The sequence below is a fragment of the Aspergillus lucknowensis genome, assembly GCF_044049455.1.
Source record: "Aspergillus lucknowensis strain CBS 449.75 chromosome Unknown BJX67scaffold_71, whole genome shotgun sequence".
NCBI classification, from domain to species: Eukaryota; Fungi; Ascomycota; class Eurotiomycetes; order Eurotiales; family Aspergillaceae; genus Aspergillus; species Aspergillus lucknowensis.
This window is the reverse complement of record NW_027263615.1, coordinates 126622-141023: the sequence shown is the minus strand read 5'-3', so window position 1 is coordinate 141023 and position 14402 is coordinate 126622. Positions and strand designations below refer to the sequence as shown.

General features: G+C 52.8%; 9 protein-coding genes across 9 annotated transcripts; 4 read left to right on the top strand and 5 right to left on the bottom strand.

The window, feature by feature from the left end:
* Window positions 1-129: 129 nt before the first annotated feature.
* On the bottom strand, window positions 130-1587 carry BJX67DRAFT_385866 (RNA dependent RNA polymerase-domain-containing protein; the record flags this gene model as incomplete). The annotated part of the gene is made up of 1 exon (XM_071033956.1): window positions 130-1587. One exon carries the CDS (start codon window positions 1585-1587, stop codon window positions 130-132), a length of 1458 nt encoding a protein of 485 aa, XP_070881223.1.
* Window positions 1588-2031: 444 nt separating this feature from the next.
* On the top strand, window positions 2032-3249 carry BJX67DRAFT_366873 (C2H2-type zinc finger protein). Its single transcript, XM_071030454.1, has 2 exons — window positions 2032-2645; window positions 2718-3249. The coding sequence occupies exons 1-2, from the start codon at window positions 2133-2135 to the stop codon at window positions 2994-2996; spliced, it is 792 nt and encodes a 263-aa protein (XP_070881222.1). The 5' UTR covers window positions 2032-2132; the 3' UTR covers window positions 2997-3249.
* A 7-nt stretch (window positions 3250-3256) lies between these two features.
* BJX67DRAFT_310801 (uncharacterized protein) lies at window positions 3257-4120 on the top strand. Its single transcript, XM_071027151.1, has one exon. The coding sequence runs from the start codon at window positions 3421-3423 to the stop codon at window positions 3898-3900; it is 480 nt and encodes a 159-aa protein (XP_070881221.1). The 5' UTR covers window positions 3257-3420; the 3' UTR covers window positions 3901-4120.
* Window positions 4121-5621, top strand: BJX67DRAFT_310802 (uncharacterized protein). Its single transcript, XM_071027152.1, has 2 exons — window positions 4121-4419; window positions 4473-5621. The coding sequence occupies exons 1-2, from the start codon at window positions 4341-4343 to the stop codon at window positions 5432-5434; spliced, it is 1041 nt and encodes a 346-aa protein (XP_070881220.1). The 5' UTR covers window positions 4121-4340; the 3' UTR covers window positions 5435-5621.
* A 187-nt stretch (window positions 5622-5808) lies between these two features.
* BJX67DRAFT_375455 (uncharacterized protein) lies at window positions 5809-6968 on the bottom strand (the record flags this gene model as incomplete). Its single annotated transcript, XM_071031694.1, has 3 exons — window positions 5809-6431; window positions 6506-6784; window positions 6893-6968. The coding sequence occupies 3 exons, from the start codon at window positions 6966-6968 to the stop codon at window positions 5809-5811; spliced, it is 978 nt and encodes a 325-aa protein (XP_070881219.1).
* Window positions 6969-7045: 77 nt separating this feature from the next.
* Window positions 7046-7919, top strand: BJX67DRAFT_310825 (uncharacterized protein). Its single transcript, XM_071027154.1, has 2 exons — window positions 7046-7212; window positions 7309-7919. Exons 1-2 carry the CDS (start codon window positions 7132-7134, stop codon window positions 7672-7674), a joined length of 447 nt encoding a protein of 148 aa, XP_070881218.1. The 5' UTR covers window positions 7046-7131; the 3' UTR covers window positions 7675-7919.
* BJX67DRAFT_310810 (uncharacterized protein) lies at window positions 7881-9206 on the bottom strand. The gene has a single exon (XM_071027153.1). The coding sequence runs from the start codon at window positions 8993-8995 to the stop codon at window positions 8165-8167; it is 831 nt and encodes a 276-aa protein (XP_070881217.1). The 5' UTR covers window positions 8996-9206; the 3' UTR covers window positions 7881-8164.
* Window positions 9184-10618, bottom strand: BJX67DRAFT_310835 (peptidase S8/S53 domain-containing protein). Its single transcript, XM_071027155.1, has 4 exons — window positions 10513-10618; window positions 10114-10450; window positions 9464-10057; window positions 9184-9402 (listed from the first exon to the last, which is right to left on the bottom strand). The coding sequence occupies exons 2-4, from the start codon at window positions 10429-10431 to the stop codon at window positions 9373-9375; spliced, it is 942 nt and encodes a 313-aa protein (XP_070881216.1). The 5' UTR covers window positions 10432-10450; window positions 10513-10618; the 3' UTR covers window positions 9184-9372.
* An 8-nt stretch (window positions 10619-10626) lies between these two features.
* Window positions 10627-12827, bottom strand: BJX67DRAFT_310853 (uncharacterized protein). The gene is made up of 2 exons (XM_071027156.1): window positions 11415-12827; window positions 10627-11349 (listed from the first exon to the last, which is right to left on the bottom strand). Exons 1-2 carry the CDS (start codon window positions 12598-12600, stop codon window positions 10823-10825), a joined length of 1713 nt encoding a protein of 570 aa, XP_070881215.1. The 5' UTR covers window positions 12601-12827; the 3' UTR covers window positions 10627-10822.
* Window positions 12828-14402: the final 1575 nt, after the last annotated feature.

Genomic DNA, 14402 nt, shown 5'->3' with positions numbered 1-14402 from the left:
TGCACACTTTGCGGGACTGGTTATATTGGAAAGGTTCCGATGGCTTTTATTATGGAGAAATAAGTCTGAAGGTTCTCGTTATCGTCAACGAACGGGGCGGAGCATTGTCAGCCAAAACCCTCAACATAACTATCGCGAGAGAATATCGAGGTGAATGCCTACCCAGGCGGAATGAGACCTTAATGACGAGTGCGAGAACCCGAGGAACGTGTAAGTTCTACCAGCAATCTGGAACCCGTTCTTGAGGACATTCTTGAATCGCGTAAACACCTCATCGTTATTGACTTGAGGGCTAAAGTGGATATCTTCTCCATTCTCGTCGCAGAATTGCACACGGACAAAATACTCGTGATGATTTGGAAACCTTCGCAGGATCCGGTTCATCGGCTCCAGCTCTGGACCGTGTAAGGATATCCGTGAAGGAGTAACCATGATTCGGAAGATCTGGGCGAGATTTTGGCTAGGGCGGTGGTACCCATCTGCTTGAATAATGCCATCGTGGAGGTCTTGCTCACTTTCCATAATAGCCGCTAGCAAGCCATCAACACTAAATTCCTCCGCGTCACCAAATGGAGACGGCCAGTCAATCAGAGTGAATAGTTTCCTCACAGCATTTAAGGAGATAGGCTTCTTTCCAGCTAATTTCCGGACCTTAAACGTAGCTGCCAACCTTTTGGTAAGGCCGCGGACTGTGGAAGGAGGAAGGTATGCGTTGTAAACAAGTCCCTGTAGCTGAAATAAGATCCCGAAAGGAAGAGAGCCGTCTCTGGTATGCTGCCCGAGTTCCCTCTTGAGAGCATCGAGTTCAGACCAGAAGTCACCAAGATACACGGTACTTATCTGGTAACGTGTGAGGGTCAAACCGCACTCCTTGAGCTGCGCCATCTTCGTGTCCATACTGACCGGCGCAACATAGAAATGGTAGACTAGACATTGGCCAACAAGCGCCTCATGGGAAGGCCCTAGGGAGCAGAGACGAGACCGAGTGGCTCTCGACTGAGATACAAACTTGGGTGAGTTAACATCTAGTGCGAGAGAGGTGTCGCCCCGGTTGTAATGAAAGAAAGATGGAACGGTACTCAAAGTGGTAAGTAGCGATCCGGAGCCCGTCCACACTATCTCGATAATTGTGCCGAAGGGGATCTTGATGAGGTGCGTATCATCCATACTTACGGCGATGTGGCGCTTTTTGAAAGTAACACTTCCTGGTTTCTCCCACTGAATTTCTGGCACGTAGACGAACTCGTTGTTCCTGAATGTCGTATACCCGCAACTTGACCTCAACATAGTGAAAGACACCGAGTTGCCCTCCGCTTCCACAACATGTGAAGGATTATGCCGCTCGTTAGCGGCATGAGCGAGGGCTTTGAGAGCGTACTCATGCGGATCCCGGTTGCTGGGCTTGCAATAAACATGAGTTCCCAAGAGCTTCAGGTTTGACTTCGAGCGTGTGCTTCCTTTGATAGCTGTCTCGCCATGGGAGACGAGAAACTTCCGACCGTCGGCGGCGTTGAGAAAAGTGATGTTGCCAAAGCGCTTCTTCCTCGGTTTGTCACAGGAGTAGTCGACGATACCGAGAGCCCTCATGGAGGGTGCGAGCTGGGCCGTCAAACCATCTTCGGTAAGGTCAAAGGGGAGATTGTGCAGAAAGACCTCCAGATTGACGGAATCGAGGTTCAAAGCCTCTAGGGCAAAGAAGGAGGTAGAAAGACAATGAATTCAACCAGTCAATGTGTTGGCACTGACGATTGGATACACCAGGTGTGCTGAAGTATCAGAGGGCAGAGGCTGGTGGGAGCAGTGGAAGGATGAACAGATAAAAGAAGGGACGGAAGGTGTTGGATTTCAATGAAAATGGGCTGGAATGAAAGGACGGTGGGGATTCTTGGGGAGGTGGAAAGGGTTGTGTTGATGGATGGAGCAGTGAATGGAGTGGTGGGCTTTTGGGCGCTTGTCAGGCACCTCTCGATGGGTGATTGGTGAACAAACGCAACGATCGCAAGCGATCAGTCTCATTTTGGGCCATTTTTAATAAGAATGAGTGTCTTTCGTTTGACAGATCGCGCTGTGCAAACAGATGATCGATTGAATCCAATCCTCCTGGACCATATCTTCGCCGTCCTGCGCCCCTGATGCCTCAGACCCCGGATCTCCTCCACGCTTTTCCACCTTCCACCTTCCACCTTCTCCCTTCTCATCCACCATTTCAAGCTTGTGAACTGCTCATCCCTCGGACCATTCCTCCTCTTCAAGATCATCATCTTGTACCATTGACAATGTGGGGATATACCGGATACAGCTCCGACGATGACGAATCTGACGTTCATCAGCCCTGGTATGAATGTGAAGTCTGCACCCGCACTTTTCGCACGCAGAATGCTTGCAACCAGCATATGGACGCTGTTGGACACTGGGCTCCTCGGTACGAATGCGAGACGTGCACCAAGACTTTTTGCTCCTCAAATGCAGCAAACCAGCACATGAATTCCGTAGGGCATTGGGCCCCGAAGATTCCCTGTGAAACCTGTAATTCCAAGTTCCACACGCAGTCTGCGGCCGATCAGCACATGAAGGCGAAAGCTCACTACAGGAATTATTGTAAGAGCTGCGACCGTCGTTTCCAGAATGCGAACAACCTACAAATGGTACGTGTGATACTCCAATCTCGTTCTCGACAGAATTTGCGATAATATCTCACTGCCAGCCCTCGTCCTCAGCATCTCAACTCGAAGATCCATCGTGGACGAAACATATACTGCCCTTTCTGCAAAGTCGGATACACCGCCGCCAGCGGTCTTAGCCACCACCTCAACTCGCCCGTGCATAAACAGCGAGTCTATCACTGTCCCAACAGAGGATGTGCGAAGCCCTTTACTGCCTTAGCCGGATTGTTTAACCACCTTGAAAGCGAGTCATGCTCTTTCATGAGATTCGACCGGGTGCAACAGCATGTGGGCAGCGTGCTTCAGGGGAACCGACTCATTTCGTTTTCTTGATACACTTTCGCAGGGGTTTACTGCCCGATCACCAGGTCTGACACTGAGATTTCTATTCAATTCTCTTTTAAGACGAGAATTACGCACGAAGAAAAGGAGAGTAGAGGGATTATAATTCTCGAGTGTCGATGTAATCATCCCCGATGCTTGTAATGATAAATGCAAGCCAACGGGTATTTCTGTCACGAAGGGGCCAGGGGTTAACTCGTGAACAAGGGCGTGTATATAGAAGACCTTCAGAGATATGGAGCGCAGAGGCTGTGAAAACCCCCTCCAAGACTCAAGGACGAGATTGCTTGTTTGTCACACAGCGCGGGGCAAGGCTGTTAGCGGACTCCTCAGCCTTCCGCCCCAGCCTCATCTGCCTTCAACAGCCATCTCCTCACAACTATCTTCTTACATCTCACGTTCTGATCGAATATCAATGGCGGAAACCGCCACGTCGGTTCTCCAGCTCGTTGACTCTGCCACTAGACTCGTCGATCGCTTGGGGAATTTCTTGAACAACACTGGCGAAGCGCCAGAGAACCTCCGCGAGACCAAATTCCAACTCCCGTTGCTCATATCGACCTTACAGCAAATTAGAGTTGATATCGAACAAGGCGTGTATACTGACTCTACGTCTTCCGCTCTGCAAAAACTATTCGACGCATGCATGGCCGATGTCAGTAGGGTCGAAGATCTTCTTGCCCAAGTAACACCCCACGCAGACACAAAATGGAAGCGGATGCGACGAGCGATCTCAGGGCTGAAGTACGACAAGGAGATTCGAAGCATTGGGTCAAGGTTCTCACGGTACATCCAGTCTTTGCTGCTTCTACAAACTGCGGTGTCGGGCAATACTCTGAGGGAAATCAAGACAACGGAGCGTGCACTTCTCCCACCGGTGTTGTCTTCGGAGTAGCGTCCTTGGGTCCCGAGTACCGGGAATGGGAAAGATTGACTGTGGGACCCGATGGGACTCAGGCCGTGCGCCCGAAGGCCCTTCCATTGACATTCTCTTCATGGCTGACATGGTCTGTGCAATGTAACGACAGAACCTTGGAATGATTCACGTCAGCCAAACCGGTGGGTCGCGTCAGCCATGGATCCCGAGAGCGTTATTGGCCCCGTTGCGGCACCCCAGATCTCTGCATTGATTTAAAAGCTCATCGTCCGAGCCGTCGGCTTGCATTTTATGTTCATGGTTTCTTAGACTGCTACATGCATTGAAATTCTCGAATTCTAGCTTCTCAGGACCCTGACTCGGATTCCATTCACTACTTCACTAAACTCTCTTCTATCCGGCATAATTGACTCTACCTACCTCGTCGCGACTCCATCTCAATTCGCCAACAACCCAACATGGTCAATCTACCGACAGTCAAAGCCCATAATGCTACCCTCAAATCCGCCCTACGTCCAGGTATTGTCGCGGTATTCGGTGAGTTAACCCCTTTCCTACTCTTAAACCTTCGGGAACTAACATTTCTCCAGTTGGTGGCACCTCTGGTATCGCCCTTTCTACAGCTCTCGCTCTTGCTCGATACACGCTCTCTCCAAAAATCTATCTTATAGGGCGCAACCAATCCGCTGCAAACTCCGCCATAAGTACTATGAAATCCATAAACCCGTCTGCCACCCTCACGTTCTTGAAGGCCGATATATCCCGTCTCAAAAACGTGGACAGCGTATGCGCCGAAATCTTGGCAAAAGAGAAAACTCTTAACCTCCTGTTTATGACGCCGGGATATCTGACTACGAGAGGTCGTGACGAGACGGCGGAAGGTCTGGATCGGAAGTTTGTCCTGCATTATTACGCACGGATGCGGTTCGTTGCAAACCTGCTGCCCCTCTTGACTGCGGCTGCGCAGGATACCACCCTAGGATCATCGAGATTATCGCGCGTTGTCTCCGTCTTTGACCCGCGTGCGGGCGTGCGCATTGGAGGCACTGGGAAACTCGACTACTCAGACCTGAGTCTCAAGCATACTTTCACATTGGGCAAATGCGGCGCGCACGCGAGTATAATGGGGAATTTCTTTCTAGAGGGCATGGCGCAAAAACACCCGCTAACTTCGTTTCTTCACGCGTACCCCTCTGGCGTCAATACGGGATTACTGCGTGATTCCCCGGTAACTTCTGCGGTGTTCTCCGTCTTATTAAAGCCCTTCATGGTTCCGATTGAGGAGAGCGGCGAGAGACATTTATTTGCGGCGACAAGTGGCAGGTTTCCTTCAAAGGCCGAGGGAGAGGGGATCCAAAAAAATGTTGATGTGGCGATTGGCAGTGATGGGACGAAAGGCAATGGTTCGTACTGGGTTAGCTGGGATGGGGAGGTGTTTTCGCCGAACAGGAAGTTGGAGAGAGTCAGGGCGGAGGGCGCGGTTGACAAGGTTGCGCAGCATACGGAAGAGGTGTTTCGGACTATGTGTGAGGAGGGGAGGACATATCCGTGAATTAGTTCCTGAAGGACGCAAGCCTTGATTCACTGACGGACAAAGTAGGCATCTGTATAACAGTCTGGGGCAGTCCCAGCTGGAGGGACTAATATATTTCGCAACTGGGAATCCTTGGGGCCCTTTTACCACGTTCTGATGTGGCACCTCAACTAGAGACCTGGGTCGAATACTGCTTCGTGCTCATGTGCCATTGACCGGGGTATATATTGCATGATATTGGGAAAGAAATCTAGCTAATGAGAGAAAGTCTATCCTATAAGAAATGAGGGCATATAGTAGTAGTAGTAAAAGTAGTAGTAGTAGTAGTAGCAGACAAGCAAGAAGGAAATAAAGTAAAGAGTGAGGCAGGCTAAACAATAGTAACTTCAAAGTCAACTGCAAGTCCTCCTGAAAACGTCGACGGTATGCTTCCAAACGACCTTACCAATCTTCTTCTCCCGATATAGACCCAGAACATTCTGGTTCCCGCGCGGCTCTCCATCCCAGTTCACGAGGTACGGTCTGCCCGCCCCCTCGTCGACTGTACGTATCTTCGGGAGTCCCACGGCGGCGTAGAGGTGTCTCTCGCCACACTCCTCAACAGGGACCGTCCACGGCTTTGCAACGACGAACAGCACGCGAATCAGCGCCTGCGTCACCGCTCCAAAATCACGGAAAGCACCTGTCTTCACGATCCCAGGGTAAGTATGGACGAACGAGACGGAGGGATTGGCCTTAGCTAGCTCCCCCAGCGACAGCGAGGTCATGGTGATTGCGTGTTTGGCGCAGTTCTTCGGCGAATAGTTGTCTTTCAGCGGGAGATCCTCGAGGATCAGAGGGCCTTCGCCGCCGGCTTCGAGGACGGAGACCACAGATGCCAGTCCCTTGCTCTTCTTCTCGGAGATCGCATTGGGCCGAGATGCAGCGGCATGAAGCTGGGGCAGCAGATTGGAAATAAACCGCATCCTCGAATAGTAATCCAGGCACAGCTTCTTATCAAGCCCCTCCGTGGTTTCTGGGTTGACGGGCTTAGCAACGAGTTCAAACAGTGGAAACAGCGGAAACCTTCGCGGAGAAGACATCACTCACCCGTCCGCGCCTTGGTCGTGAAAATCCCCGAACTCAAAACCAGCAAGTTGACCTTCTCCTCGCGCTCCTGGATGCGCTTACAGGCCTCATCGACCAGCCGCAGCAGCGACACGTCGCATCTCACGAAAACCACGCGACTCCCCGGATTCAACTGCTCGAGCTCGTCGGTTATCCTCGTTGCCTGCGCATCGTTCCGTCCCACGAGATAAACGCGCGGGGAAGTCGCATATTTCACAAAGGACCGCGCGGTTGCTTCTCCAATCCCGCTGGTTCCCCCGACTGCAGGGTTGCGCTCTCGTTAGTTCTTTTTTTTTTTCGTTCCGGAAGGGTTTACGACCCAGAGATCTGGATGGGATAGGGGGTGCGGGGGCGGGGAGGAGAAAGTACCAAAGACACCGACTAACCCCGGCCCATAGTCCTTCAAATCGGAGTTACTTTGTACGACAGCGTTGAGCGAGACCATTTTTCTGGTCGGTCGCCTGGGGACGCGTCGTGCAGGATTTTTGGTGGTGCAGGCGGAGATCGTCGAGGCTTCCGAGATCCAGTCGCTCTGTTAGCCTGCTGTTGGGCGACGCGACGGCGCGAATCACATTCGCCTCCTGTTTGTCGGAAGTCGACTTCTTCGGATGCTTCACATTATTTCTTCTCTCATCCTCTTATTCTGGGGTCTCAGCATCATCTGGTTTCTTGGGCTACGGCAATGCGAGGTCAGTGTCTCTCAACGGTTCTCTCCGAAGCTGCTTTGGATTCTTCCTGGAGAGCCAAGTGCAATTTCATTAATTCCAAATCATCCTCTCGCGCAGGAATCCCATCATCATCCAGACCAACTATTCCTAACGAAGCAAGAGCATCGCACTGCCGACCATGCCAAGCACCCAAGCGGCTCTTGTGCCCTTCGCTGTGACAACGCCAACTCCTTCCTCGTCCCCACCACCACTCTGACCCTGGTCCTCGAGAAGGTCATTCGGGCCATTCAAATCGATATTGCAGTCGTCGGAGTCGTCGGCGCCCGACGCGAACCTTGCCCTGGGGAATGGTTGTGGGATGAGTCCAAAGGCGATAGACGGTTGGGGCGCGGCTTGGGGATTCATCAGTTTGAACAATTCTCTGCTCGGAGCTCTTTTCTCGCAGAGGACCAGCCGTGCCGTTTCCTTTCTGTTTGCTTTTGAGGCTGCTGTGCAGGCGAGGAAGCCACCACCACGCTCGCTTCCTTCCTGCAGCCAAGATCGGGGTACTCAAGTCAAATGAACCCTGAGCTTTGCAGTGAGTTTTCTGCTGTGGACTTCACATCCTCTCAGGACAGCGGCTTCGAGTCTCGGCGGAATTGTTGCCCGGGGGATCTGAAGGACCGTCAGATGGAAATACCCGAACTGGCTCGTGCCAATGACCCACATAGCCTTGACTGTGAGTGATCTTATCGATCGAATCATGTCGAAATGGATGGCCTTGGGCAGGCCGTTTGATCGTCGTCTTTTGTGCAGGTATGGGGGCATCCCAGGTGGAAAGTGTGAGTAATAAAGAGTAAGTATGTTACGACGAGCTGTGTCAACTGGGGAAGAACTGTTAGGATTATTCATATCTGCCATCGCTACGTTCACAGTCTGCGCTTCACATACGGAAAAGAGTATTCTCGATTGACGTCTCCTACTCCTTGCAAGATCAAAGAGCTCGAGCCCCCGACTGAACCAGGACGTATCCATCCATATCGAACTGGCCCAAATTCTCCGGATCGACCCCAAAGCCACTCACCCCCTGCTCCCGCCCAGGATCAAAAAGAACAGGATCTACTCTCTGCCCGCGCCGTCGCTCCATCTGATACTTATAATCAACCTTCGCAGAGACATCCACCAACCCCAAAAATTTACCCGACGCCGAGGCCCGCTGCACAAGAATCCCAAGCCGCAGATAACTCGGCACGCCGTGGTCCCCATTGCTACTGGCGTTCTTCGCCTCGCTCATGGCCCAGCGTGCCGCGTTGGGCGGCGGCACGCCCCTGTCCAGGACCGTCTTGATCCCACTGAGTGTCGCCTCGTCCACGTAGCTCTTTATCTCGCTGAGACTCCACTCGAACTGCAGCGCTGCGTTAGCGCCGACGCTGCCGCCCGCACCGACCGTAAGGTTCACACCGCGGGTCACTTCGTGCGTGCGTTCATGCCGGCTGACGGCGAAGAACCCCTCCGGTGCGATCTTTACGACAGCAGGCGGGCTAGCAACGGGGGTATCGGCGTCTTCGAACCGGAAGGTAATGGTTGCCTGGCGGAAGCGGCGCGGTGGGTCGAGGGTTGTGAAGCGGAACTCAGTGAGGATGAGGGATGCCGGGGCGCCGCCTGGTGTGAGGGTGCCGTGGACGACTTCGACGAGGTTCCCCTGAACATTTAGGCTGGTGCCGTAGTCGACGAGATTGGCGCGTTCGACCTGACCGTCGTGGGCGTTTTGGAGGCGGAACTCGCCCTCGTTGCCTTCCGGGATGAGAGGGATTGTGAACTCCATGGCGAAGACGACTATCTGCTTAGGTGGGTGGGTGGGAGGAATTTGCTGGCATTGGAATTGCTGACACCGGAGGAAACGGCCTTTTAATGTCGTATAATGCCTTGTCTTATAGTGTGACTTGCGTGCTGGCGCCTATCAGATACCCTAACCTCGCGCACCCATGTCAGCCACATGCAGTGCTCCCTCAGTACAGGAAAGCCTCGTCCGAAATTTCCGGCTGTCTAGTCCATGGCTTACGGGCACGGGCTTTAGCGTTCGGGCAGCAATCTCCCTGAGTCGACCTGGGACGGTCCACGCCATTATGATATTTCTGTCTACTGACGAGCTACGGGTCGTCTCGCGCTTCAGAGAGTCGACGAATTAATCTGCGCGAGAACCTAAGCAAAAAGTCCAACCTCCGGATCCACCTGCAGAAATTACGTATTAGTTTGAAGTCATTAGACTGATGACAAGAGTGAAACCACTGACCACAAGATTTGACACAAGGGTTGCCAGTTTCTCCCTTCCCTGAGCTTCCCACTGCCAGAACGCATTCTCCTGGAAGTCCAGGTGGAAGTGGCTGCGCACATGAACATACTTATTTTTCGCCGCCATCTTTTCAAACGCTGCTTTGATGCCCTCCTTGCTCCGAATTGCAGGATAATAAGCTGGTTTTGCGAGCTGCGTGATATGGAGAAGCAATGCGGCGAGGCCCGCTGCGAGGGCCGTGGCAATGGAGCTTCCTGACTTTGACTGCGTTCCAGGCTTTGCATGGCGATCGATCAGGACGTGTTCTCCCGGAAACAAGTAGTCAACACTGTCGCTGTCCACCCACGTGCAGGGGGAAGCCCAGGACGTGGCAGCGCCGATGGTGATAGTTTCGGGGCACGATGCAGGGACGCAATTCTCAGCATGGACATTCCCCTGGTCCGAAAACGCGCAGAACATAATAGTACCGTGGTCGGTCTGGGCCTCTTTGATGATCTTCCTGAGCTCTTGTATATCGTGATCGTTTCCGCGGGAGTCGATGGTCCAGCTCATCGATATGACATGCGCGCCTTTGCTAATTGCCCACCGGATAGCCTTCGTTGCGATTCCTGTCAGCGAAGACATAGGAAACCAAACGGTCGAGGACTTACCTCAGTTGCAGATCTCGCAGTGATGACTCGTTTCCCTGTCTCTGGCTGTCTGTATTCGTCGAGCCGGGCAATTAACAACTTTGCCTTCGGGAAGACGCGGCAGATGAGGCTAGACATTGTCGTTCCGTGGCCCCCTGAGGGGACGAAATAGGCATTCATCAGGTTTGCATCTGAGTAGCGACAGAAAGACACACCAGGGTCGATCCTGTCGGCGATTCTTTTGTCGAACCCGTTGATCCCGTCGTCAATCACAGCTACCTTAATCTCGTCCTTGACGCGCTCATTGATACATACCAGGTAGTCGGCAAAGGAGTCCATGTACTGGAACCATCCGGGTCTGCGCGTGTACGGTTTACATTAGCCTGATCTCCTAGCATTGTACAGGTTAGCGAGTCGTACTTTTGTCCCCCCACGGCTGTGTTGCGCAGCACCCTTGCAATACTCTTCGGGCTATCGTCTTTCTCCACCTCAATGACCGGCGCCTTGCGGTCGATTCCATAGAGCTTGACCCAATTCCTGCGCAAGGCTTTCTTGAATTGTTCGATATCGAGGTCTCTCTTCTGAGCGGATTCGAAGCCCTGCGAGAAACTCTTAGCTCAGCTCATTTGCCGTTACAGGATTTGGACAGGGTTAACTATTAACCGAACTGACCTGTCGGCTGACGAGTTTAACTCTTTCCAGCTGGTAGTGGCGTAGATTAGCTGCTATCCTAGCGTGGGAAGAACGGGCGTACCTTTCCCAACAGGACCAGTCCCACTTCAGAAGACCAGCCGCGGAGGACTGCGTTGATTCCACTCGAGTAGAGGTGCAGGACGCGAACATCCTTTGCTGCGAGTTGGATGGTTTCGCTACAAATATCAAATTTCCTCCAGTCCCATACCTCGACTTCGAAGTCCTTGAGTGATTCGACAATTGCTTCGTCGGTATGAGGGACCTCCCCGCTGTCCATCACAATGACGCGAATGATCTTCTTGACGTCCCTCTTCCGTAGCCAGTCGAATATCACCACCGCGTCGGTCAGGCCTGTGCACTGAGACTGCAGCACCGCCAATGTCGATTGGTCCTTCTCTGGGGAAAGCGTATTGATGTACACGTCGCGCTGCTGCATTCGAAGCTCGGGAAGTGCGACGTACTGCAGACAATCTTCGAAGCGAAGGTGCTTGGAGAGCTGCTCGAGATACGAAGCGGGCATGGCTGGGTCTGGCAAGCCTGAAAGGTCGAATTCGATATGACGACCTGCTTCCTAGAGCCTTAGCAAATGGTTCGTGAGAGATGCCTGCACAAGTGGAGTGAGGTGGTACCTTCGTCTTTTTCGTAAAGAATCCGAATCACATCTTCACGCTCCAGATTCCTGAGACAGTAGTCCTTGATAAACCTAACTATCGGATCTTGCTCGACGGCCTTTCTTACTGACTGACTGTCACCAGACTGCTGCTTCGACTGTTGCGATTTTAATGCCTGCTTGGTGACATGGTTGATTCGGCTCTGATATGGACCGACCGTGCCCCCCTGCTGATTTGGGTGTGCATAGGTCTTGAGGATCAACGTGTCTCGAGCAACTAGCGGATCCCGCAAAAGGCTCTCTACGACGTCTGGGAGGTAGAAAGAATTTGGATGTGTCTGGCTCGGGGTTGGTTTCGGCGTGGCCACCGAGGCAACGCTACCGGGGCCAACGGCCGTATTTTTGGACAGATGCATGTTCCTCGCGCTGTTGGCGATGAACTGCGCGCCGTTTTTATGATTTTGAAGATTCTTGCCATGAGGCGAAGGGGGTCGCATGCCCCCTTGACGTTGAACTTCGCTGAATTTCGTTGTAAGACCGTCCTTTGCGGGTAGAATGCTATCGTCGCCCTCAACCCTCCATTTCCCCGCGTCCTGTTCCATGCGCGGGATGGGGTTCGAGTCTGGAACTCTCTGTGGGACTCTATTCTGCCTGATGGTAAGCTCCATGGCTAAGTGGAGAGGGGTCTCGCCCTTCACGTTCTGCTGGGTGAAGAGAGATGCAGGGCATCTTGGGATGAGCGACATTGCCGACGGCGACTGGTTCTTAATCGCGTAGTGAAGACAGTTGCTTCGCATACTCGAATCGCACTCTTGCAATACATTCTGCAAGGTGCGCGACGGGACGAGGGCGAGCACTGTGTCCACAAAAACCGGGTTTGTCCTGTTGCTGATCCCCCTTTTCAGGCCCAGATGCAGAGGCGTCTGGTTGTCGTCGTTCGGCTTTAGCAGGTCAGATCCGTTGTGCTTCTCCAGCAGGAACTTCAGGAGTCGATGCTGGCCGCTATTTTCTTGCATCGGTCTCTTTGCCATATAGTGGAGGATGCTGTCCTCGCGGCCATTGCGCTTGGTGAAGTCCGAGCCGTAATTTTTGACGAATGCGGCACTTTGGGCTTCGATGTCGAGGTTATGTTCATCAGCCTGTTGCATGATGGTCCTGAACAGGAGTGTAGTTTCATCGTCCCATTCATCCTCGGTGTCGCTCATCTTGTTCGTGGGAACTGGGCTGACTATACTGAAATCTAGGCCTATCCCCTATCTTGGTGAAAACTGCAACGAAGAACAGGGCTGGGAAACAGGAAAACGTGGACGTTAAGTCCTCGGCCGTCCACCTATGTTTCTGTCTGTGGAATTAACAGCCAGACAGGGGGATTGTTCGAGAAAGAGTTCATCTCTATATTATTGGCTGCATCGACGTGCTGTGGCTGCCTGTCACTGCATAGCGCCTGAAATGACCGGCGCATCGAGCCCTCAGCTGACGACAGGCTGGACAGTTCGAGGCATTCATGGCCCCTCTCGTCCCCAGCCAGCTCAGCCGCCAAGTTTGCAAGGGTTTTCCCCTGCCCAAGTGGCCAGAGACGCGTTCCCCCGAGTCCTAGTAGTGGCCTTTCTTCAACTTCACCAGGTGCCTTCTGACGGCGAAGAGTTTCCTTTTCCTGTATTATGTTTGTCGACGACAATGCAAAGCGTCAAGTCCGCAGGCCTGCTTCTCCTGAGGGAAGGAACCAGGCCACTCGAAGAACCCCCGAACGCGACTCATAGGCGGTAGGCGTGACCAGGCATAGCAGCACGAGAGAGACACATTAACAGAAGCTAGAACGACAATCGTCGCAGTCCATGGCCTGAATGGCCATCGCGTGGCCTCATGGACGGACGAAGAATCCGAAGTGATGTGGCTAACCGACCTGCTACCAAGCTACATTCCAGACGCCCGAGTCATGACCTTCGGGTACGAGTTAGAAGCGGATCTCTCACTCGCCTCAATTGACAGTCTGGCGAGTTCATTGCTGAAAGCGTTGGCCGAGGAAAAGGATCTGAATGGAGTAAGATGTCACGGTGCTGCATACTGGGCGGGCTCTGACTCGGCTTTGGACCGCAGCGTAGGGACTCTCTGGTCTTTGTTGGCCATGATATTGGGGGGGTCATCATTAAACAGGTTGGGTTCAAAGGCCCTGTCCTCTCGCGATGCCTTCAGAGCTGGAGCTAACTGGGATTTGACAATTCAGGCTCTGTTGATCGCCAACGCCGTCAGAGACTATTCTGTCGTTGCAGAAATCACGTCGCTTTTGGTATGCCCATGAGTGTAGGACAGCTGTACTTCTGTCGCTGATTGAGTAGGTATTCTTTTCTGTCCCGGGCAGAATCCGCGATTCAGCGTCGTGCGAGTCCTTCCTGTGCAATCTCATCCACGCAACCCGCTACAGATGCAGGGCGAATCTCTCTACTGTCCTCAGCAAGCTGTCTCGAGCTCTGATCGCGGTATCTAGAGAGTACTATTCGATTGCAGCAATATACACGACATGCGCGTTCCATGAAACTGAGGGGGCGCACAGTGTAAGTCCCTCGCATGCTACTTGAGTTATTTATGAATTTTTGTACCACTCGACGAACCCACTTGCTGAATTGACATCGTCGGATTTAGGTCTTTGGAGGGGCCGCAGCGACTCTGGGAGTCTCCAACGAGAAAGTGCATCGACTTGACTCCTCCCACAGCCAAATATGCCGAATTTCCTCTGCCTCAAACCCTGCCTTCGCCCGGATATGCGAGAGCATCCGAGGTACCTCCAGTAAGTGGTTGACATAGCTGTATTCCCGTACACTGTACCCTTTCTGATTTCGGCAGATCCCGACGCACTCTACTTGAATTGCTTGCAGACACTCTCTGCCCTAGAATGGCGGATACTGGGGTATTCTCCTCCGTTGGTGGTCTCCGACGCCTTTGCCTGGATTAGAACAAATCATTCGTATACGACGTGGCTATCGAATCCAAAAGTTGGCACACTGAGGGT